Source organism: Triticum urartu, chromosome 4, assembly GCF_003073215.2.
Source record: "Triticum urartu cultivar G1812 chromosome 4, Tu2.1, whole genome shotgun sequence".
NCBI classification, from domain to species: domain Eukaryota; kingdom Viridiplantae; phylum Streptophyta; class Magnoliopsida; order Poales; family Poaceae; genus Triticum; species Triticum urartu.
Genome location: NC_053025.1, coordinates 513,064,431 through 513,089,711, shown reverse-complemented (window position 1 = coordinate 513,089,711; position 25,281 = coordinate 513,064,431). Strand labels below are relative to the sequence as shown.

Genomic DNA, 25,281 nt, shown 5'->3' with positions numbered 1-25,281 from the left:
AAAAACTTTGACGACATGTATTATCCCTTAGTCTATTAAGGTTTTCGATCCGTTTTTCTTTATAAACTAGATCAAACTTTGACACCATGTAATGTTTTCCTCCTTGCTCCTCCCATGAGAAACTCCCACGCTAGGGCTCCCACTTACGCCGTTCTTGATCTGCCTTGTCTCATGTGGGCCTTCGGGCCATGGAGGTTCGGTGGGAAGGCTCCTGCTTAGGTTTTTAGGTGTTTTTTTATTAAAGTTTGTGTCTTGTCTAGAAAGATGAGATGGCGGCAACTCCCTGAATATAGAATAATATTCTTCCCGCCCAGTCCCTGCCTTGATGGTGTGTCTAGCATCGTTGGAGGGCGTGTGGAGGTGTATCTCTGGCTGATTTCGCGGGACTCGATCGGTGTTTGTTTTCAGTGGATCTGCTTGGTTTTAGTCTTCATTTGTGTCCGTACAAGTTTGATCCTTTTGATGTACACTTCTCTTCATCGACGATGGCTGCTGTTCCGGCGTGTTGATCCTTTGGGGCCTTAACATGATGACTCCATGATTGTTTACTACAATAAGGTTTGCCCGGCTCCGGTGAGGCAGGGGCGATGACAATGGTGTGCATTCGGCTGCCTACATGTAGTTGTCGCTAGGTGGTCTACAAACATATATGCAAATTTTATTTTCTTATTTTTTTAACGTTTTTTTGATATATTCATCAACTGTCATGGTAGTACAAAGAACACTAGAAGTAAAAAAATACATCTAGGTTCGCAGGCCACCTAGCGACGACCACACGCACTGGAGCGAGCCGAAGGCGCGCCACCGTCATCGCCCTTCCCTCATCAGAGTCGAGCAAGTCTTGCTGCAGTAGACAATTGAAAAGTCGTCGTGTTAAGGCCACATAGGACCAACGCACTAGAACAACAAACGCCGTCAATGAAGAAAAGCGCAGAACGGAAGGATCCAATTCGTAGGCACACGAACACAAACGATTAAATACCGAATCCACGTGGATCCACCGAAGACGAACGCCGATCGGATCCTATGAGATTCGTCCGAGACGAACCTCCAACACGCACTCTGACGATGCTAGAAACACCACCGAAACAAGGGCCAGGCCACATAAAGCCGCCGCCTCGCATCTCTGAGCAGGACATAAACTCTAACAAAAGTAAAAAGAACATAAAAAAGGAGCCCTCCCTCCAACAAGAGCTGGATCCATCGCGCCTCCATGGTCCTAAGACCACAGAAAACGAGGTAGACCGACGGCGACGTCGGTGGGAGGCAGGAGAAATCCTAGCACGCTGGGTGCAGGTACTAATGGCCGCCGTGTGCGTGGTCTTCTTTCTGTTTTATTTCCTTATATTCTTTTGTATTGCCACGATGCTTGATGAATGTAGATTGGAAATTTTTGAGAAAAATACCTAGATCAAACTTATTAGAAAAAATCACATCCAAGTCCCGTAGCCGTTTCAAAAAAGACACACAAGTTTTCCTTTCTTGCTCAAATTGCCCCTTCATCAAAATTGCTCAAATTTACTTCAAGTTTAAATCGACGAGGAGCGAAATCCATCCGGATCTGACGTCGTCACGCAAACCCGCGGCTAGTCCCGAGCTTCCGACCGTTCCCGTCGATCTCTATCGTTCTTTTCTTTCTTCCGCCTCCATCAATCAAAAAGTAAAAATAAATAGCAATTCTTCGTTTTCTTTCTTTTCCAAGATCAATCCTTCATTCTCTTTTAAGGAACCACACTTGCGAACCCTAGTTCGAATGTTGGATACAAAATTCGGTTTCCCTCCCTCCTCCCCCGCAGCCGCGCCCCCATCCCGAGCCCCGGCCACAGGCGCAGCGCCGAATCTCAAGCGGAGGAGGCGAGAGGGCGAGGGCGACGCCGGCGCCGACGCGGACATGAGAGAGGAGGCGGTGGAGCGGCTGCGCGGGGTGGTGCGGGACAGCGTCGGGAAGCACCTCTACACGTCCGCCATCTTCCTCGCGGACAAGGTGGCCGCGGCCACGGGCGACCCCGCCGACGTCTACATGCTCGCGCAGGCGCTCTTCCTCGGCCGCCACTTCCGCCGCGCGCTCCACGTGCTCAACAACTCCCGCCTCCTCCGCGACCTGCGCTTCCGGTTCCTCGCCGCCAAGTGCCTCGTGAGCTCCACTCGCCACTCCCCCTCCCCCTTTCTTTTTCCGCTCCCGCATTTCGTCGAACGCGTCGCGTGCGTCCCGATTAAATCCAGTTTCCCCTTCCCCTGTTTCCTTTTTCTTTTTCGGATGGGCGTGTCCGCGCGTTCGGGCTTTCTTGCCCGTAGTTTGTTTGACCTGAAATTCTGTCAGGCGCCCCTAGGTAGTTTTTCGGTCTAATATCTCGCGGGCCTTTTCAAGCATTCTGTAAAATTCGCTTGTTCTGCTTTCTGCAGGAGGTGTTTTGAGTCTGATTTGGCATTTTGTTACACAGGTGCTCCCCTAGTGGCTACATCTAGTGGTTTTGTTTCTGGCTTGTATAGAATCCCTAATGTGTTTTTAACTCTTGATTGAGTTGATCTTTCTCCCTGCAGCTTAGGATGGAAATTGGATTCCCTATGGGGAAAGGATCGAAATACCTCCTTGTAATTAGTCATTTAGTCTGATTTATTTCTCCAAATCCTGGCACCATGAATGCACTTAAGCTTCACGATCTTGTAAAACATTGTCTAATTCATGATTTATAAACAATGCTTTATTGTGTGTTATAGAAAGATAGATTCTTTCGATGTTTCTTTTTTCCCCATCGTTTTAGTTTATTAACTTAGCGACATGATTTGCATTTTATGTTCTCATCTGCTGTATGGCTCACATTTTCTTTATTGGTCAGGAGGAATTGAAAGAATGGCACCAGTGTCTGATGATGCTTGGTGATGCCAAAGTTGACGAACATGGCAATGTTCTTGATCAGGATGATGGCAGTGACATCTATTTTGATAAGGACGCAGAAGATCACGAGATCAATGTGTGACTTCTCTTCTATTTCTCTCTGAATAATTGCTTTCACGGTTTCTTATTATTTTGACTCGTGCTTTTCCAGATCAAATCAGCTATATGTTTCTTACGCGGCAAAGCGTATGAAGCACTGGATAATCGTGATCTTGCTCGGCAATGGTGAATTCAGCAACTTCCATTTTCCCCCCTTACATTAAACTGCCTGTGTATATTCCAAAACAGTATTACCAGCTTCAGTGTGTTCAGCGTTATTGGCGATTCATTTCTTTCAAGTTTTTCTTTTTCGTGCACCTTTTAAGTTGAGTGATAGTTTGGTTAAGCAGATGTGGTGACTCTGTCTGCTGTTATGTCAGGTACAAGGCAGCAGTTAAAGTTGATCCGTTATGTTATGAGGTGAGAAGAATCATCTGACTCCATAAAGATAAGATATTCTGATGCTTGTTAGCTTTGTTGATTAAATGAATTGTCCCTTATAATTAATACCACATAAGAAAAATACCTGTACCTTAATTGTATTTGAATGCCAAATTCTATATCTACGAGTACATGCCATGAACCTGATTTTTTTAACCATTCTATTGGTTTTGCACTTGCCTTAACATGTCTAGTTGGGTATCTGAACCTTCTTATGGGCTTGATGCGCTGAGTCAGCTATGGCCCTAGGGACGATGCACTTTCTAGCATTGCAAATAAAATGCCGTAGGACAATACCCAACCTTTTATGCCCTGAAGCTGATTTCAGAATATCATGGATGTGGGTCACAGTTGTATAATTCTGCTACTTGTTGTCGTGAATGATAACAAAATAATTCTGTTACATCCTAATCTGTTATTGATCTTCCCAGCAGCGGAAAACACCATTAATCATCCATTGAAATTTGGTGTTTTATGTTATTTTCATTTGGTATGATCCTAACTGTTTTGTAATATACTTGTCAGGCTCTCGAATGCCTTGTTGATAACTACATGTTAACGTGCGAGGAAGGTAAGCTTTGAAAGTTCAAATCAGCCTTTTCATTCTTGTTTTGGGGTCTATCTTGAGGTTTGCTTATATCATGCATTGCATGCTATAGTTATGTCTTGCATTCTTTGCAAATAAGTAGTGCATTTGTTGTAATATTTGCTTATGTTGTGAATGCCAGTTTTATGTCTTGCATTGCTTTTCAAATATGGACTGCATTCATTTTGTATTTGCTTGCATTATTTTTTCTTTTGTTAAAGTTGTGCACTCAGTGCTCTCATCATTGTAAGTATGTATGGGCTGGAAAATGCCGGATATGTATTAACTAGATAAGCTTGACAAAATCGGTCCATTCTTCTGTCTGTTAAGTGTCAAGTGCATCCTTTGGGATATGTCTGTTGATCATCTTATGTCTACTGTTATCATTTGGCTAGTTTATAGAAGAAATTTTTTTACCTGCAATTTCCTCTTTAGTTCTCACCTTATTGAATCCAAAGTATGATGCTGCACTATATTTCAGAATCTGAGTTATTGGCCTCTCTGAAATTCGGGAAAGAAGACGGGTGGCTGTCAGCATTCTACTCATGTTTGATTAGGAAGGTACTCAGCTGAATAATTATACCATGCTATACATTGCACCTGAATATACAACTAATCTTCTTTTACTGCCTTTTAGCATGAAAAAGAATATGTAGTGGAAGCAAAATTCAAGGAACTCGAACGCGAATCTTGCAGTATTTCTTCAAGTTCTGGTCAAATGATGAAAAATAACATCGATGTTTTGGCTTGCAAAGCTGAATACTACCATCAGAGTGGAGAATACCAAAAATGTTTTGAGCTCACATCTGTGTAAGTTGGTAACATTCCTGTTTCATTTTGTTTCCTCGACTAACGTTGATTTAACATTCTTATGATAATGTTTCTCTCAGTTTACTTGAAAGGGATCCGTTTCATTTAAAATGCACATTAGTGCATTTGGCTGCTGCTATGGAGCTTGGGCATTCCAATGATCTTTATCTCTTGTCATGCAATTTAGTGAAGGACTATCCTCAAAAGTGAGTATCTACCTTAATAATTGACCGAGCAATTATATATGATAATTTGTAATTTTTTCTACATGATCCCATAAGACAAACTCAGCAGTTCATTTGTGTATCAAACAGTTTGAGCCATATAATGACATTCTTATACAATATATGCATCTTCCTACAATCTACAGTATCTCAAACAACAAGATATATTATACTGGCAGCTTGTAGTCAACCATGTGTAAAGCATATATTTCTAATTTGTTTTCTGAACCATCTGCAGAGCTATTTCCTGGTTTGCTGTGGGGTGCTATTACTACTGCATTAAGAAGTATGATCAAGCAAGGAGATACTTTGGGTAAGCATATTGTCCTGTAAAGTTGTCATCACTGTCTTCATTTGAAGCTTTGTTATTCTTCATTTTTTTCACTCCGCACTCTTAGTGTGGAAACATGATACTAATTGCTATTTTTTATGTCTGGAAGAACTCTGGCACTTTCTTTGTTCTTTCTCTTGTGTTTCTTGATTAGAAGAATAGACATAATGCTCCCATTTCTTCAGATAATTCAGGATATGTTTTGGGATATTCAATTGTGCCCTCAAAGTTACCAAATGTACTCTACACTAATATATGTGTTTCCTATCAGCAAAGCTACAGGGTTAGATGGCACATTCCCTCCTGCTTGGTTTGGTACTGGTATTGCTTATGCTGCTCAAGAGGAGGGTGACCAGGCAATGGCTGCATTTAGGACAGCAGCTAGACTATTTCCTGGGTCAGTAACCCCTTTATTTTATTTGACATTCCAAAGTAACTGCTGATCTAAAGATCAAGTATTTCCCCCCTCTTATTCTGCTGTACTCCATGGAAGAATATTATTCTACTTTAGTTGACATCTGTAACTTCGTGTCAACCTTGGCCTCGGCTAGGCAACGTGCCACCATTTATCTCATAGGAGTACAATACAAGTAGTGATTATTCACACAGTTCATCTTGTATTTTGAGTATTCAACTCCAGACCGTGTTGAACTTCTCTCATCTCTTCAATTATGTCATGGGTGTTTTTGTCTTTTTTATTCTGAAATCATGAAAAAAATTGCGGCACATGTGACAAGCTCTTCTATATTTATTAATCACAATGCTATCTAGATATTGATTATGAGAATTGTTCATTAGTTCCTACCTTTTATTTTGGGGTATAAGAGCATCTGCATCCCTACTTCCCTAGCACTAGAAAACACTAGAAGTGAGAGAAATTGGCTATCACTAATGCTAAAGGATGTGATAGATGCTAAGATAAAAACCTTAGCGCCATCACTACGCTTGGCACCTAATGCTAAATATAATTTATGAATTGTTATCTGACTCCTTAGGACCTATATAGGTGGTGCTAAGGAATGTGGCTAGAGAAGCTAGGAGAGGTAAATAGAGCGAAAGCTAATTTGTCTGCTTTAGAGTCTAACTTATAGGCACTAGTATGCAGGTCCTCTATGTATCTCTTATTTTGCTTAGTAATCTACACTGTACTTGTTTTTGTAGCTTTCATCTTACTACTTTCATTTTAATTTACATTTCAGATGTCATCTCCCTACTTTATACATGGGTATGCAATACGTGCGGATGCATAATTTCAAACTTGCGGAGCAGGTATACTTGAGGTTGCTTAGTAGTTTAAATTTGCTTGCAAAACTCTATTGTAACTGAGGAACACACCTTGAGCTAGCGTTTCTTCTCATTTACATTTGATACTTCCATAGTTTCACGGAAACTGTATGGTTTAATGCCGATAATGGAAAAATACATTTAGGCAAATGGAGATCCAAAATACATTTAGGCAAATGGAGATCCAAATGCTGATAGCTGTTGGTCAAATACATCAATGTGGATTCTTGGCATGCTGACATTAAGTGAGCGATCATATTGTTCAAGGAAGTGATACTTGTTGTAGCTCATGGTGAGATCATATGTAGTGCACCGACCAAACTTGTGCACTGGGCCCACCTGTGATTCTTCACCTGTTGTATTGCATGAAACTCAACCTGCCGTCCACTTCATCTCAATTTCGTCTAAGTTCTAGATGAAACTTAGATAAGTTGGACCGTGGATCCTGTTAGATTAAATACAAGGTTTCTTTTGCAAGTATGATGACAACCAAATCCCAACAAGATAGACAGCTGGTTGATTTTGATAAGAAAGTTCTTGTTGCAAAAATGGCAGCAGCCAACGGATCCTGTTCATCTTTTCTGAATCCAATGGATTGAGAGTCAACGGGTGTACTCTGTGCACCAGTTGGCTTGCTGCACTTGAGATGTCCTTGTCACGATGAGAACTATATTTGTAGTGTTAGAACCAGACCTGAGATGGAGGCAGAGAGGGTGAGCTGAACATGAGTGTTATTTTCTGAAGCTGTAGCTTCTTCAGCATGCATATAGGCACATAAATATAGTACATAGATTAGTTGGTTTATGAACCGGCTTTCTCCCCTAGCTGCTATTTCTAGAGTAACTAGTATTTGCATTATTTTCTAGCGGAACTATTTACTTAAACTTATAACATTTAAACATGGGAAAACATCAGTTGGGAACCCAAATGGAGGGCAACCTACATTGAAATGTATGGAATTTTAAAACATTTATCATTGTCTATAGATATAGGAGAGGCCGTATTCTATTTCCAGGCAAATTTCAAGATCAAGATCAATCACATTCGAAAGCTAGAAAGAAGATTTTTTTATTTGGATGAGTACTGATTCATCCTTTTTCTTGCACTAGACCTTTTTCATATCTTCTACTGCCTCTGTCCCGAATTACTTGTCGTAGAAATGGATGTATCTAGAACTAAAAATACATCTAGATACATCCATTTCTGCGACAAGTAATTCGGGATGGAGGGAGTACTTCCTTCCGTTCACTATTATAAGATGTTTTGGATATTTCAATATGACTACATACGGATTGAAATGAGTGAACAAACACACTAAAACGTGTCTACATACATCCGTTTTAGAAAAAAGTTAAAACATCGTATAACAGTGAACGAAGGGAGTGCATATGATGAGCTTGACTTGAAAATTTTATATGGCTATATGGATGCTCCTTTGCGGTCCTGTTATCTACATTTTTTCATAACATTCACACATGGTTTCCACAAAGTTTACACTCAAGGTGGGTTCCTTATGATACTTACCCGATCTTGCAAAGTATCTGTCCTGCTGGCTACTAAATACTCCCTCCGCCCCAAATTACTTGTCACAAAAATGGATAAAAATGGATGTATCTAGAAGTAAAATACGTCTAGACACATCCATTTCTCCGACAACTAATTCCGGACGGAGGGAGTATAATGTCCTCATAAATGCAGTGAGTTCATGCCCAAAATTTTTAGCAAGTTGAATTTGAATCAGGTGGATATTGAACCGGGAAATTGAGGAATCTCTATGTATTTGATTTTTTCTCGTGCTCGAGCTTCTTTCATTTCAGCAGCTCTGCCAGTTTATAACTCCTAAGTTGACTTCTAAGATCTGAAATTCTTGTAGTCGACAAAGGATGCTGTTACTTCGATGGCACCATTTACTGCCACCACTAGCTTGCAGTTACCTTATAAGCTCATTTGCAATAAGCAAAGTTTTTTTGGTTGCCATTTCTTATTGATTCAGTTTGGTTTCTGTGCTGCAGTTCTTCATGCAAGCGAAGTCCATTTGTCCATCGGATCCACTTATATATAACGAGCTGGGTGTTGTAGCTTATAATATGAAAGAGTAAGAGCACTTCTCTGTTCTGAAGGCCTTTCTTATTCTAGTATGATGTACCCACCAAATACTTCACTTTAACTCTATACAGTTCGCCCCAAGAACAACTTCCCTAACGTCTGGCTAAAAGCTTATACAAAAATGTCATGTTAAGGCAGTCGAAAAAATTGCATTCATCACGGAGCTCCGGGACATCGTGAAATACACCAAACAAGAAGTTGTTAAAGTCTCAATGATGTTGCCCATGATGTAGATATTGCTTTTTTAAGTAGGCCATTGAAATTTTGAACACTTTTACGTGCATTTTGAACAAAATTCTTGATTTGGCATGGAGTCTTATGTGCAGAGCATGTTTGAAGTGGGGCAACCCCACAGCTCGCGCATGCACACATTTAGATTTAAGATCATACACATGGTCTGTGACGAATATCGTTTTCCTTTTTCTCATGCACTTCTCCATTCAACAGGCTTATGATATTTCATCTTGTTGGATAGAAAGTAACAAAGTAATTTCAGATATTTTTATGTGTTTTTTGCTCTTTAGACTTGATAATGTTATCTGTTCCATGTTTAGGTATCAAAATGCAGTTCAGTGGTTTGAGTTAACCCTGACTCATACTTCATCGTCCTCGAATGAAATGTGGGAACCAACAATGGTGAATCTTGGACACGCACTGCGAAAACTGAAGTAAGTGAAGACGCTGCATCCCATTGTTATGTTTTAGTCTATAAATCCACTGGCTTTTAACCTGTTTATGCTAGCTGAACTAGAGACTTGCCAAGACCAATCTCATTTACATGCTTCATTGATCATTGCCATTATATGCTAGTGAACAGAAAAATGCAAGGACATATAAAATGAAGTGTTGTATTTAGTTGACACATCAGCAGTTGCTCTGTAAACTTCTTAGGGTCTCTTTGGAACGCAGGATTGAGAAACACATGAATAGGAAAAATATAGGAACCTGACAGGGTTGGCAGTGTAGAACAGAGGATTATAAAACATAAAAAACTACAGGAATAGTCGTTTCAATGAACTCAGGAAAAACGTCTCGATCCTAAGCGGTTGAGTCTTAAAAAGAGGTTGGAGTGGATGTTCAAATTCCTATGGAATTGAAGCATAGGAATCCATTCCATAAGAATTTGGGTGTCATCATTCCTTTGATCCAAAGGCAATCAGTAGGAAAAATTCTAAGGGATTGGAATCCCATAAAGTTCCTACAAAATTCGTACAATCTAAAGAGTGCCTTGTCGTCTACAAAATAAATTAGAAAAATATTTTTGGAACTATTACTTGACTATGCATGAGTGCTTTTAATTCTGTGGTATTGTTGTAGAGCCAAAATGAAGTTATGAACAACAACAACAACAACAACAACAAAGCCTTTAGTCCCAAACAAGTTGGGGTAGGCTAGAGGTGAAACCCATAAGATCTCGCAACCAACTCATGGCTCTGGCACATGGTTAGCAAGCTTCCACGCACCCCTGTCCATAGCTAGTTCTTTGGTGATACTCCAATCCTTCAGGTCTCTCTTAATGGACTCCTCCCATGTCAAATTCGGTCTACCCCGACCTCTCTTGACATTCTCCGCACGTTTTAGCCGTCCGCTATGCACTGGAGCTTCTGGAGGCCTGCGCTGAATATGCCCAAACCATCTCAGACGATGTTGGACAAGCTTCTCTTCAATTGGTGCTACCCCAACTCTATCTCGTATATCATCATTCCGGACTCGATCCTTCCTCGTGTGGCCACACATCCATCTCAACATACGCATCTCCGCCGCACCTAACTGTTGAACATGTTGCCTTTTAGTCGGCCAACACTCAGCGCCATACAACACTGCGGGTCGAACCGCCGTCCTATAGAACTTGCCTTTTAGCTTTTGTGGCACTCTCTTATCACAGAGAATGCCAGAAGCTTGGCGCCACTTCATCCATCTGACTTTGATTCGATGGTTCACATCTTCATCAATACCCCCATCCTCCTGCAGCATTGACCCCAAACATCGAAAGGTGTCCTTTTGAGGCACCACCTGCCCATCAAGGCTAACCTCCTCCTCACATTTAGTAGTACTGAAGCCGCAAATCATGTATTCAGTTTTAGTTCTACTAAGCCTAAACCCTTTCGATTCCAAGGTTTGTCTCCATAACTCAAACTTCCTATTTACCCCCGTCCGACTATCGTCAACTAGCACCACATCATCCGCAAGGAGCATAGACCATGGGTATCTCCTTGTATATCCCTTGTGACCTCATCCATCACCAAGGCAAAAAGATAAGGGCTCAAAGCTGACCCCTGATGCAGTCCTACCTTAATCGGGAAGTCATCAGTGTCGACATCACTTGTTCGAACACTTGTCACAACATTATCGTACATGTCCTTGATGAGGGTAATGTACTTTGCTGGGACTTTGTGTTTCTCCAAGGCCCACCACATGACATTTTGCGGTATCTTATCATAGGCCTTATCCAAGTCAATGAACACCATATGCAAGTCCTTCTTTTGCTCCCTATATCTCTCCATAAGTTGTCGTACCAAGAAAATGGCTTCCATGGTTGACCTCCCAGGCATGAAACCAAACTGATTTTTGGTCATGCTTGTCATTCTTCTTAAGCGGTGCTCAATGACTCTCTCCCATAGCTTCATTGTATGGCTCATCAGCTTAATTCCACGGTAATTAGTACAACTCTGAACATCCCCCTTGTTCTTGAAGATTGGTACTAATATACTCCGTCTCCATTCTTCTAGCATCTTGTTTGCACGAAAAATGAGGTTGAAAAGCTTGGTTAGCCATACTATTGCTATGTCCCTGAGGCCTTTCCACACCTCAATGGGGATACAATCAGGGCCCATTGTTTTGCCTCCTTTCATCCTTTTTAAAGACTCCTTGACCTCAGACTCCTGGATTCGCCACATCAAAGGAGTTGTCCAGTTCAATGGTAGAACTCTCATTCTCCCCATTGAACAACGCGTCGAAGTACTCCCGCCATCTATGCTTAATCTCCTCGTCCTTCACCAAGAGTTGGTCTGCTCCGTCCTTGATGCATTTGACTTGGCCAATATCCCTCGTCTTCCTCTCTCGGATCTTGGCCATCTTATAGATGTCCATTTCGCCTTCCTTCGTGCCTAACCGTTGGTAGAGGTCCTCATACGCTCGACCCCTTGCTTCACTGATAGCTCGCTTTGAGGCCTTCTTCGCCATCTTGTACTTCTCTATGTTGTCTGCACTCCTATCCAGGTATAGGCATCTGAAACAATCTTTCTTATCTTTAATCGCCTTCTGGACATCATCATTCCACCACCAGGTATCCTTATCTTCGCTTCTTCCCCTGGACACTCCAAACTCCTTCGAGGCCACCTTACAAATGCAAGTCGCCATCTTCATCCACACATTGTCCGCATCCCCTCCTTCCTCCCAAGGGCCCTCCTTAATGACCCTCTCCTTGAAAGCCTGAGCTACCTCCCCCTTGAGCTTCCACCACTTCGTTCTAGCGACTTTGGCTCGCTTATCCCGCTGGACACGAATCCGAAAGTGGAAGTCAGCAACCACCAGCTTATGCTGAGGTACAACACTCTCTCCAAGTATCACCTTACAGTCTAGGCACGCACGCCTATCTTCTCTTCTCGAGAAAATGTAATCAATATGGCTAGAGTGTTGGCCACTACTAAAAGTCACCAGATGTGATTCTCTGTTTCTAAAGAGGGTGTTAGCTACAATCATGTCGTAGGCTAGAGCAAAGCGTAAGACATCTTCTCCTTCTTGATTCCTGATGCCATAGCCAAAGCCCCCATGCAACCCTTCAAAACTTGTGTTAGATGTACCCACGTGGCCATTGAGGTCTCCTCCTATGAAGAGCTTCTTGCCAATCGGTACACTCCTAACCATGTCTTCCAGGCCTTCCCAGAACTCCCTCTTGGTGTTCTCATTGTGGCCTACTTGCGGGGCATACGCGCTGATAACATTGAGAACTAAGTCCCCAACTACCAGCTTGACCAGGATAATCCGGTCCCCACATCTCTTGACATCTACCACTCCATACTTGAGGCTCTTGTTGATCAAGATGCCTACGCCATTTCTGTTTGCAGCCGTCCCCATGTGCCATAGCTTGAAGCTGGTATCCTCCACCTCCTTTGCCTTCTGTCCCCTCCACTTGGTTTCTTGGACGCAAAGGATATCGACGCCTCTCCTCACTGCTGCATCAACTAGCTCCCGAAGCTTCCCTGTCAGAGACCCTACGTTCCAGCTACCTAAGCGAATCCTCCTAGGCTCGGCTAGCTTCCTTACCCTTCGCACTTGTCGAGTCAAATCCGAAGACCCTTGTTCATCATTTTCCACTACATCCGGGCGCCGATGTAGCGCGCCACCGAGGATGCGACGACCCTATCCTCGCTCACTTGCCACCGTATCCGGATCAAGATACGGCACGCCACCAGGGGGGTGACGGCCCGGCCCTTGCCCATTTGACACCACACCCGGGTTCTGATGTGGCGCGTCGTTGAGAGGGTTACGCCCCAACGAAAATCTTTTGGGTTTCATCTCCATAGGAGTGACTGAGTTTTTTATGTTGGCTCGCCAAGCCTATCGCAACCCTCCTCCTTTACCCGGGCTTGGGACCGTCTATGTTGAAACAACATAGGCGGAGTTAAGTTATCAACCTTATCATAATTTACTTAATATACAACCCATACATATAACCTAACATATTTTCATATTCTCACATATAGAAGCTTTTCTTTTGGATAAACTAAATCATTGGTATTTTGTTTCTTGTTGTGCATGGATTAGTACAACTAGGATGACTAGTCCTTTTTATTAGCTCTGATCAAAATGTATTAAAAAAAGAGATCATGTTATTTCCCAACTAACACTTGTTTCAACAGGCAATATAAAAAAGCAATATCATATTATGAAAAGGCGCTCACTTTTCCAACAAAAACTCTGAGCGCATTTTCTGGTCTTGCTTATACTTACCAACTTATGGTATTTCCCTGATCCTCTTTAATTTATTGTTTTGTAAAATGTTATTTCTACTGCAATGATATCCTCCTAATTTGTTATTGATAGAACCTGGAAGATGCAGTATGTTATTGATCATATCGCTTTGCTCATGAATAATTGTTTTATATCCATAATTTTGAAACTTGAAAACTTAGGCTCATATGCAGCCATATGGTTCTGTTACAACTGCCTATTTTGCACCAATGTGTGATATAGCTACAGGAACACTGCATTTCCCAAAAAGAACTTTACAGGGATTCAGCGAGTATAGGGTGTTGTAGAGAGGGGAATGAGGGGGCAGCAGTTAATGTTTGTGTCTGGGTTGGGCTTGTGCTGTAATTGGTAGTGTCTTTTAAGTTGGCCTATAAATTCGTATTTCCGAGTCGATGATCCTGAGAGTTGATTTTTTATCCAATAGAGATTGAGTAGTTGCGCATTTTGAAGCTGTACAGAACTTGGTCGACTGAGAATTATAAATAGTTATTTCTTGGGTGACTTAGAAATAACAACCTATTCTTTCTAAGTTAAAAAATACCAGGGATACTTTGAGATACATGTACCTCAGTGTACCCCCACTCTTCTCTACTGAGTGCCAATGATTAGATGTAACCGTGGACCAGTCCATCATGACGGGATGCCATTTGTAAGAACTTGAGAATAGTGGGGCACTTGGTTTCAAAAGACCCGGGTGGGTACTGTTTTCAGTCACTATTTTGGCGCAGGCTCATTCTGGTTGTAATTTAAGCTCACTAACAAACTGAAACAATCAGGCAGGAAGGAGTTTAGAGTTACACACAAATATGTGCACTTGTAATTTGAAAGGAAACAGTATTCTTTAAGAAAAACTCCTGGTTTCAAGAATGAGAACGACGTCCTTCATTTATTTGTCCAACTTTGACACTTTTGACTGTTTGAGCTTAAGTATTGATAGTCATTTATTTCTGTGTGCATATTACTTCTAAAAATATTTGTTTCAATATTACAGGATGATTTTGAAGCTGCCATAACTTACTACCACAAGGTGAGTTTTTATGTTCAGCCTTGTTGACTGTAAATGTTTTCATTGAGCTCTATCATCCAATAAGTTCGGGCAACAAAATGACTTTCTCTGTAAAATATATATTCACTGAAATCTCATTTTGTTTCCACGTCGTGTATAATCCATGGTTCCGTAACAAGGAACCAATAGAACAACAGACATGCTTCAAATTGGAACCAGCATATATTTCTTCAGTTTTATTATGCTTTTGTCAACAAGAGGTTGGAGTTGGACTAGGATTTTTCTTACATCTGCGTTTCTTTCAGGCTCTATGGTTGAAACCAGACGACCAGTTTTGCACTGACATGCTAACATTAGCTCTCGAGACCAGTTGCCAAAGCACCGCTCGGAGAAAATAGTTTAGGCATGATAGCTGTTTGCAAATTGCAAAAGCGCTGTTGTAACTTAAATGGGTGTTGCTCTGACATCAAATCCATTCATTTGTAGCCAATTGTTGTAAAGTCATATCTGTAGTATGTAATCGCTCTCAAGTTCATATGTAACCACCCAGACAGATTCTGGATTTGTGGTGCAATATTGAGATTTTGCTGAAATTTTCCAATGTAAATATTACAATTACTTTTCACAGGCAATGTCGTCCATGAATATCCTGTACTTTATTTTGTTACTTATTTCCCCCTTCTGTTGAGCAGTTATGTGGACCCTGACGCGGAATACTATCGTTTATTCGGGGGTTGACTAAAGTTCCGTTTGGGATATTGTGATTTCATTAATTAGTGTGGTAAGATGCATATAGATTTCCCTGCAAAAAAAAGAGATGCATATAGATTCTTGTGCCCGTTTCCCTACTTTTGGATTCTTTTTGATACAACTTACCACATAGCACGTGGTTAGATTCTTGTGTCCTTGGTAAGACCTGTCAGTCTTGATGGTTCGATTTTGACTGAGTTCAGGTCAAACTGAAGGGGGTAATTTAGAGCCATTCTGAACAAAGAAGTAGCGCTAAGTGTGCTCACTAATTCCAGTCCCGTTGTGATTGAAACATTTTCATCATGTGTTTTTTATCGTGTTCATCTTAAACGGTACGGTGCTGATTTCTGAAAGATTGCAATCTAACGGACGGGGTTTTGAATCTCCATCGTCTAGATTTCGGGTGAAAACCCGTCGTCCTTATAGCACCGCCCTTTTTATTGTGTGTGGATCTGGAAATGTTGTCTGTTTTCTACTAGGAGCCTTTCCATGGTGTGTCCAATTATGAAATCCCTTTTTCTGTTTTTAGGAGGCTGTCGGTGGTTGTGCCTTAGGACGCAAAACGCGAGTTCATTAATAATTAACTAACTACTAGCAGTAGTATAGTATACTATGGGCGTAACGAGATTTGATAATGCGGTCAGGCCAAAAAGGTGGTAAAGAGACTTGCACCAGACTCCTCCACCCGGGGGAGCCAGAGCGACCGACGCGTCGACCAAATTGTGGGTTCGCTAGCTGACCAATGCGCACAAAGGCGAGCCAATCGAGTGGCACATCGCCACCTTCCTCCACCACCCAACCCAACCCAACCCAACCATCACGAGAGAGAGAGAGTGAGGAAAAAAAAAAAGAGAACGCCATCCGAGAAGGACCTGAGCCAAACCCACCCCGCGGCCAGAGGCCAGAGCCAGATCTCCTTCCATCCTTCCTTCCTCCTCCGGCGCCCTCTTCTATTTCTATTAAGAAGGAAGGAAAGCAAGCAGGGCGCCACTCAGATCTCTCCGCCCCTTCCTCGCCCCCCTCGTGCCCCCCACCCTCTCGTCAACGCCGCCCCGCCCGAGGAGAGGAGGAAGGACGAGCCATGGCATCGCCGGCCGCGCGCGCGGCCTCGGCGCTCCTCCTCCTGCTCGCCCTCGCCGTCGCCGGCGTCCTCTCCGACGGCTCCGACCACCGCTACAAGCTCGGCGACCCCGTCCCGCTCTACGCCAACAAGGTCGGCCCCTTCCACAACCCCAGGTCAGCCAGATCTCCCTCCCATCCCTCCCATCCCTCCCTCCCTCCCCCAGATCCCTTTCGGTTCATTCCCTGTCCGTGCGTGGGGGGTCGTCGGATCCGTCGGGTTCCGCGGGAGAGTGCGCCGTGCCGTCTATTGCTCCGGTCTGATACAATGGTCTGGGTTGGAGGGTTTACGCTGCGTCACGATGGTCAGCACCGCCTAGTTTCGGGGGAGATCTGGCGGAGAGCTCCGGGGGTGGTGGATTGGGCGGCATCGCAACTGGTTCAGTGCGCTCCGGATCTCCTTCACGTAGGCTTCTATTTATGTCTGTCTTCAGTAGAGTGTCGGTTGTTATTGGTTCGGGCGCCAATTTTGGATGTATCGAACGAACACTTTTGTCTGCAGCGTTAGGAACCGGATCTGTTTGCTAAAGCAGATTTCTGCCCCTCTACAAACGTAGTAATCCTCACGCCTTGCTTCCTTTCCTTGCAGCGAGACGTACCGCTACTTCGACCTCCCCTTCTGCTCCCCGGGTTAGTTCCTCACCATTCCGTCACTTGCTTGGTTTAGTAAGTTCTCTCTCGAACTATGTAATGCTTATTATGTGTGGCTTTGATTTCAGAGAAAGTGAAGGAGAAGAGCGAGGCCCTTGGCGAGGTCCTCAATGGGGATCGGTTGGTCGATGCACCCTACAAGCTTGATTTCCGCACGGATCATGATTCCAAGGCGGTTTGCCCCAAGAAGCTTACCAAGGAGGACGTGGCCAAGTTCCGGAATGCCGTAGCCAAGGACTACTACTTCCAGATGTACTACGATGATCTCCCATTGTGGGGATTCATCGGTAAGGTCGAGAAGGGAGGCAAGCCTGACCCGAGCGAGTGGAAGTACTACCTCTACAGGCACATTATCTTTGACATCCTCTACAACAACGACCGTGTCATTGAGATCAATGTGCATACCGACCAGAGTGCACTGGTTGACCTGACAGAGGACAAGGAGGTTAATGTGGACTTCCTTTACACTGTCAAGTGGAAGGAGACACCTACACCGTTCGAGAAGAGGATGGAGAAGTATTCCAGCTCCTCCAACATGCCGCATCACTTGGAGGTCCATTGGTTCTCCATTATAAATTCTTGTGTTACGGTCCTTCTCCTCACAGGGTTCTTGGCAACAATCCTCATGCGAGTTCTGAAGAATGATTTTGTTAAGTAAGTTTCCACCAAACTTCATTTATGTGAATAACCGATTCACTATTGCTTCTACAATGTTAAGTTTTGGTGTACCCCTACTGCATTGCCATACATTACAGAAACAAACAAACTCACGTCATAGGCTTTGTTTTATTCCTCAGTTCTTACTGCAAAATACTCATGATACATTTCCATGAAACATATCTGAAAGACTGTTTAGGGCCTGTTTGAATAGTATTATTCCGATAACGCAGGGATATACTATTTTTTTGCAATTGCAATGTCATGTGATTAAGTTTGCACCGAAGGTTGTTTGATTGCACCATAGGAAAAACAAAGGAATCTTTCCAATAGGTTTCAAGTCAATGGGTCAAGTCCTACAAATCAAACAGAAGGAAATTTCCTAAGAATCTTTTGAATTAAAGAGTCCCTCTATCTTTTGGCAATCTGTCATGGATATATTTGTTCTCTTGTCGTGAATGGATATATTCTCTTACATCCATTATTCCATTTATCGATCCAGCCTAATTGCTTCCAGCCAGCTCCACCATTGATTCTTCCAGCGCTTATTTCAGCCAGATGTTAGAGATGGCAAAAGTTACTGTCCCTAGATTCTAATTAGAAAAAAGATTTTACAGTCCCCTTCTAAGTTCTCTTGGGTTGCTACTTAGCTCAATTTGGTATGGCTGGATTGTTTTGAATGTCAGCTGGGCAAGCTTTGTGAATGATGTGCAAATCTAGTATCTTTATAGCATTCACATACAAATGTTTGGTCAGAATGCAAGGAAGCAACCTATTGACTGGTTATTAGTTTTTACCTTTAGGTCTATGCTTTATCCCTTATATTGGATGATGTTCTGCAGTTGAGGATGTAGGCCGCTGCATGATGTAGAATAAGTGTATGAAACAGATTACATCATGGACATATTTGTATTTTTCCCATTCTATGATGTAATCTAGCAATGGATTGACTGTGATTTCCTCAGTTTTGGTCTTCTCTATTGATATATTAAGAGCATCGATTGCATTTCTTTTCTATGTTTCTGAACATCATATATATTATTTGAAGGTATGCCCATGATGAGGAAGCAGCTGATGACGAAGAAGAGTCTGGATGGAAGTATATTCATGGTGATGTCTTCCGGTTCCCCAAGAACAAGTCATTGTTTTCGGCTGCTCTTGGCACTGGAACTCAACTGTTTGCTCTGTAAGTGCTGATGCATTCTTTTTTGGCTTTTATACTATTACCATACCGTGCATAAAATAAAAATCATTTAGTTATCCCTTGGATTGCACATATCTAATGATCTTATTTGGACATGGCAGAACAACCTTTATATTCCTGCTTGCCCTCGTTGGAGTATTCTACCCTTACAATCGTGGTGCCCTTTTCACCGCATTGGTCGTCATCTATGCACTCACCTCAGGAATTGCTGGTTACATTGCAACCTCTTTCTATTGCCAGCTAGAGGGAACGAACTGGGTATGTGTTGATATCCCTAGATTATTCTGTTTAGTTGATATTTTCGAAAGCATGCATTATATTTGTTCTATAGTTCTAACACTATGATTTTATGCTTGTATTCTCAGGTGAGGAACTTGCTACTGACAGGATGCCTGTTTTGTGGACCTCTCTTCCTGACATTCTGTTTCTTGAACACTGTTGCCATTGCTTATAGTGCAACAGCAGCATTGCCGTTTGGCACCATCTGTGTCATTGTGCTGATCTGGACCTTAGTCACATTCCCTCTACTAGTTTTGGGAGGCATTGCTGGTAAAAACAGCAAGAGTGAATTCCAAGCTCCTTGCCGTACCACCAAATACCCTAGGGAGATTCCTCCACTTCCCTGGTACCGGACAACAGTTCCGCAGATGGCTATGGCTGGATTTTTGCCTTTCAGTGCTATATATATCGAGCTGTACTACATCTTTGCTAGTGTTTGGGGCCACCGAATTTACACAATCTACAGCATTCTCTTCATAGTCTTCATCATCCTACTTATTGTCACTGCCTTCATCACTGTTGCGCTGACATACTTCCAGCTTGCTGCTGAAGACCATGAGTGGTGGTGGAGGTACAGCCATTTTTCTTATCACCATAATTTTGGCACTGGAATTGCAGCTTATTAGCAACATTATGGCATTAGTAAAGTTTGTTACAACTCATGAGTTCCTGAAATCTGTTACACTTCCTGATCTGGAGTCATGCTTTTTCAACCACAAGTCATGTTCTTACATGTAAACGTCATGAATACATTGTCATGGATACTGCATATGTTGATATGCTACAAACTTGGCATATAACATATCAGCATACATATTTTTTTTGTTGATGCAGATACATATTTAAATGTTTTAGAGATGATTGTCCAGATAAAGTACTTACAATAATTGTACCCTATTAAATTTTTATCCGTTTTCCATCACTAGGAGGCGAGCTCTGCTCTGGTTAAATGACCGATCAAACAGATTATCAGCACTTTTGAAAGATGCCCATCCAACCAACAGCCATTTTTGCTTTTCCCTTTTCTGTTGGAAAATATTGTCATTGTGGTGCTGAACATTTTTTTTGTAAATTTTTCTAAACAGGTCATTCCTATGCGGAGGATCAACTGGATTTTTCGTCTATGGCTACTGTCTGTACTACTACTACGCGCGATCGGATATGTCTGGCTTCATGCAGACCTCATTCTTCTTTGGGTACATGGCGTGCATCTGCTATGCATTCTTCCTGATGCTGGGTATGGTGGGCTTCCGTGCCGCCTTGTTCTTTGTTCGGCACATATACAAGTCGATCAAGTGTGAGTAAAGTGTTGTTGGAGGATGAAGAGCAGCAAGCAGCAGAGTTGTACTCCTTTTTGGTGCCGCTAAGAAGTCCCAGTATAGAAAAGGTTAGCTCTCGCGTGCAACAGGAAGCAACTAGAAGAGATTGGCATGTTTGAGATTAGGCCATTATTCATAGGAAGAGGTAATGAACCTATAAAATTTCTTGTCATTGTGCGACCGGTATGATGAACCGTCTTTCCTTTGATCCCCCCCCCCCCCATGTATTATGTGACGTCCAGACAGTATTACTTTGTTGAACCATAACCTATATAAATTTCTGTGGAAGTTCCTATGGCAGAATAACACACGTGTAGAGATGATGCCTCAAGAAGGGCATGTCCAGTCGATCTGTACCGTTGTACTCCTACTACTCTGTATCCTATGCGTTCTGGTTATATATTGTCAGGTTTTGAAACAGTATTTTCTTTGCAAACCTGGCAAAGTTTCTGCTGTATTTTAGCAATGAGCTGAATGTTGTCATCGCTGGTTTGCAAAACCATGGTCAAGCACATCTGAAGGTCCTCTTATTTATTTGTTCATTCATAACCATTTTTTCACATAATTGGTACAGATTACAGAAGCAATCATAATGTAGGAAATGTCAAATCTGGGCTAAATGTACAGTCTATTAGAGAGAAAAAGGAAAACATGAAGGAGAGATCAATACTCTACTCCATGTTACACTGGCGATATCTTTAGGAAAATGCCATGGAATTAATGGACTAGTGTGACATTTCAACTGCTGCTTTGCTTATTTTTGGCTAAAGCATGGTGATGCAGGCATGGACTTGGCTGTGGCCTCGTGCCGGTTCTAGCTGGATGGCATGATCAGCGCCTTTCTTTTCGAGAGCCGCATCAACCAAATCGTAAAAACGGACGCAGAAAGCACGCTGCGTCAGACTAGGCCCTGTTTGGTTCCAAATAAGTCACCAACTGCCCTGTTTGGTTCCAAATAAGTCACCAACTTATAAGTTGAAAAGTGCAAAAAGTGACTTATTTTACCAAACGGACCCAACTTATAAGTCACTCCAACTTATAAGTCATAAGTTGCTCCACCCCAACTTAAAACTTATAAGTTACCCCTTTTGCATGGGTCCCACCACCTTTACATAAAAAAACAAGATAGGAAGATGTGTTCAGGTGACTTATAAGTCAGGTGACAACCAAACAGGTGTGACTTATAAGTCATTGGTTTAAGTTACCTGACTTATAAGTTAGGTGAATTATTGAAACCAAACAGGCCCTAACACTCCCAAAATTTCCGCATCTTTAATCGGCCAAAAGCTTGCACCGACCCGAGGAGCTCAACCACTCCAATCACTACCAGTGAGCCGAGGCACGTCTCACGCCGTCAACGCCTCGGAAGAGCGCATATATGCGGCGTATCCCGCAGACTGGACTCCCACAGTATTAACCCCAGGCACGCCTCCCGCTGCAACCAACCCGAGTTCTTCCACCCTGCACAGAATCTCAGCCCAACCCACAGGTCTCGACTCAAGCCATGGGCGCCGGCGACAAGACGGCCGCGGGCATGCCGCGCATCGGCATGGGCACGGCGGTGCAGGGGCCCAAGCCGGACCCCATCCGCCGCGCCGTCCTCCGCGCCATCGAGGTAGGGTACCGTCACTTCGACACGGCGGCGCACTACGAGACCGAGGCCCCCATCGGCGAGGCCGCCGCCGAGGCCGTGCGCTCCGGCGCCGTCGCCTCCCGGGACGACCTCTTCATCACCTCCAAGCTCTGGTGCAGCGACGCGCACCGCGACAGGGTCGTCCCCGCCCTCAGGCAGACGCTCCGGTACGGCGCCCATCTCCCGCTCTTCCTCAGATTTCGCTTGGATCTCATGATAATGAGAAAGCCTGTGCTCTAGGGTCCGTCGTGTAGCACTGAGATAGTAGCATTACAGCTATTCTGTTTGTGATTAATTGTGGCCTAAAAATCATGGAACCAATTGTCAATCTGAACAATCGCCGCTGAAGCAAAACCTATAAAATACTGAAAAGAGACATACATAATACTACTACGCTAGATAATAATACTACATGGTACTAATTGCATAGCGTAGTACTCCAACTGACCGTTTGAAAATCACTAGGAAGGAGTGAAATGGGCTTGACAGGCATGCCGGGTACTTCGCTGGTCTCGAGGCCGTAAGATTGTCACTTTGATGTGCACCTATCTTTCAGGCATATCAGTTGAGCCCACACATCAACGGTGTCGGTCCAAGTTCCAACAAACGTGGATCATTCTCACACACCACACTGATCTGATCTGACAACCTGAACAAGAAACCCAGTAGAAATTCACTGTCGGGTAAAGCCAACATTGCAATTCCCAGAAGACGCTAGCTGGAGTAAGCTAGCTTAGCCTTAGCTAGCTCCAAATACAGATCAAATCAGTCCTGTCGTGCATAATCGATCGACGTGCACTGTTGCGCCATCGTGTAACTGATCTAGTACTATTATTGGTTAGAGATGGCCTCTGACAGGAATTACTACTTAACCACGGCGCATCCGCGTAATGAATGACACTGCAGGAATCTCCAGATGGAGCACGTGGACCTGTACCTCGTCCACTGGCCGGTGTCCATGAAGCCCGGGCGGTTCAAGGCCCCCTTCACGGCGGAGGACTTCGTGCCGTTCGACATGCGGGCCGTGTGGGAGGCCATGGAGGAGTGCCATAGGCTGGGCCTCGCCAAGGCCATCGGCGTCGCCAATTTCTCCTGCAAGAAGCTTGAGACCCTCCTCTCCTTCGCCACCATCCCTCCCACCGTCAATCAGGTCACCTTAACTCCTTACATACATCCAACTAATGTTGTTTATAAACAATGCAGATCGATCATACATACTACCACGAAGTGACAAGTGAGTGACTGATGTGCCATTTTGCAGGTGGAGGTGAACCCGGTGTGGCAGCAGAGGAAGCTGAGGGAGTTCTGCAGGGGCAAGGGCATCCAGCTGTGCGCCTACTCGCCGCTGGGGGCCAAGGGCACGCACTGGGGCAGCGACGCCGTGATGGACGCGGGCGTCCTGCAGGAGATCGCCGCGTACAGGGGCAAGAGTGTGGCGCAGGTGTGCCTGAGGTGGGTGTACGAGCAGGGGGACTGCCTCATCGTCAAGAGCTTCGACGAGGCCCGGATGCGGGAGAACCTGGACGTGGACGGCTGGGAGCTCACCGAGGAGGAGCGCCGCAGGATCGCGGAGATCCCGCAGCGCAAGATCAACCTCGGCAAGCGCTACGTGTCTGAGCACGGGCCCTACAAGTCCCTCGAGGAGCTCTGGGACGGTGAGGTATGAGTGATCACTGGAGAGGCTGGCTGGCCGGTGCGACGGGTTCTGTTGGGTTGTCATCCTTGGCCATGGATGGGTGGTTGATCGGGGGACGATTTCCCTTTGAATAAAATCATGTTCTGCATTGTGTTTCAGTGAATAAATGGAGATGTTTACTACCGGATTTAAGGAGAGTTACTAAGAGATTGGGATCATCTCATCATGTTATTATGCGTACTTTCCTGGCAATGTAAGTTGTTACAATGGCAGAACAAAAAGAAGGTGTGTAAATAAAGAGAGGCAGCGGCGTCGGGTTTGATCATGGGCCGTATGCCGCATGCGCGCGACGCAAGCATCTGCTTGGACATGACCAAGCAACTGGACCGCTTGCCAGGCTTGTCGTATGATAATGGGTGGCAGAGCAGCCCAGTGCCGGCTAGCCGTCGTGCCAGCCAACCGGCCGGGCCCGACAATGCCGGCGAAGTGCCGTGCGGGGCGCAGCCCTTTAGCTAGCTCTTGCTTCTCTCTCTCTAAAAAAAAAGGGTAGCTCTTGATCGGCGAACGGGTGACTAGCACGACCAGTCAGATGTTGCAGTGCCGGTGCTAGGTAACGTACGTCAAATGTGTGAGAAGTTATATTTTTGAAATGTAACAAATAATAAACGAATCCCAAAAATTCAGTACTACTACCCATTTCGGCACCTGAAATACTCCGCTACTGATGTCCATGTCTGTTAGTTCTGAACACTCCGAGAATTCAAACGAAAAAGGGCATACACTAAGCATAAATCTTTGCTAGTTCCACTGCACATTTGTTATATTTTTGAAGAAAAACCTCAAGAGGCCAAGAAGCCAGTGTAACACAAATCAAATACTCCAAGGTCCAAAGTAGGTCCCCCCTTAATCGTCTGGGACTTAATTACTCAAGTTACTGAATACATTCAAAAGTAAGCATTGGGTTGCTTCAGTTTGGGGAAGGTGACTGCCTAGAAACGCCAAGCTCTTACTTTTGACCCGGGCCAAAGTTTACAGAGGGAATCATGAGGCAAGGCTCAGGCCCCAAGGGTAAACCAGTGGAGCATATTCGCTTCTCTTTAGTTATTACTGCTGCAGTAAAAGTGGCATCCATTGCGTGTGCTTTTGTTTTAACTGGGGGCCGGTTCACAGGGAATTCAGCACCGGGCGAAATGGATTGCAGGTGCTGACCGACCCGACCGACTCGTGCGGTAAAAGCTGTTCACGTTTTAAGGACGCACGCAGGCCAGGAGTAAAGGCGTTTTTTGGTTCCTTTTGCAAAAGAACTTTTTTCAGCCACCCACTGATGCTGCTGCTG

The 25,281-nt window shown here is 43.9% G+C and overlaps 3 protein-coding genes across 3 annotated transcripts; all 3 read left to right on the top strand.

The window, feature by feature from the left end:
• The first annotated feature begins 1,642 nt into the window (after positions 1 to 1,642).
• On the top strand, positions 1,643 to 15,322 carry LOC125552361 (anaphase-promoting complex subunit 6). Its single transcript, XM_048715875.1, has 16 exons — positions 1,643 to 2,134; positions 2,838 to 2,972; positions 3,048 to 3,121; positions 3,316 to 3,355; positions 3,902 to 3,947; positions 4,444 to 4,523; positions 4,600 to 4,772; positions 4,853 to 4,978; positions 5,235 to 5,309; positions 5,599 to 5,724; positions 6,527 to 6,596; positions 8,624 to 8,706; positions 9,272 to 9,385; positions 13,580 to 13,679; positions 14,683 to 14,718; positions 15,003 to 15,322. Exons 1-16 carry the CDS (start codon positions 1,754 to 1,756, stop codon positions 15,093 to 15,095), a joined length of 1,752 nt encoding a protein of 583 aa, XP_048571832.1. The 5' UTR covers positions 1,643 to 1,753; the 3' UTR covers positions 15,096 to 15,322.
• Positions 15,323 to 16,324: 1,002 nt separating this feature from the next.
• LOC125552359 (transmembrane 9 superfamily member 3) lies at positions 16,325 to 21,096 on the top strand. Its single transcript, XM_048715873.1, has 7 exons — positions 16,325 to 16,683; positions 17,156 to 17,196; positions 17,286 to 17,871; positions 18,923 to 19,060; positions 19,180 to 19,336; positions 19,444 to 19,928; positions 20,443 to 21,096. The coding sequence occupies exons 1-7, from the start codon at positions 16,529 to 16,531 to the stop codon at positions 20,660 to 20,662; spliced, it is 1,782 nt and encodes a 593-aa protein (XP_048571830.1). The 5' UTR covers positions 16,325 to 16,528; the 3' UTR covers positions 20,663 to 21,096.
• A 969-nt stretch (positions 21,097 to 22,065) lies between these two features.
• On the top strand, positions 22,066 to 24,132 carry LOC125552360 (deoxymugineic acid synthase 1-A). The gene is made up of 3 exons (XM_048715874.1): positions 22,066 to 22,476; positions 23,216 to 23,459; positions 23,571 to 24,132. Exons 1-3 carry the CDS (start codon positions 22,181 to 22,183, stop codon positions 23,973 to 23,975), a joined length of 945 nt encoding a protein of 314 aa, XP_048571831.1. The 5' UTR covers positions 22,066 to 22,180; the 3' UTR covers positions 23,976 to 24,132.
• The last annotated feature ends 1,149 nt before the right edge of the window (positions 24,133 to 25,281 follow it).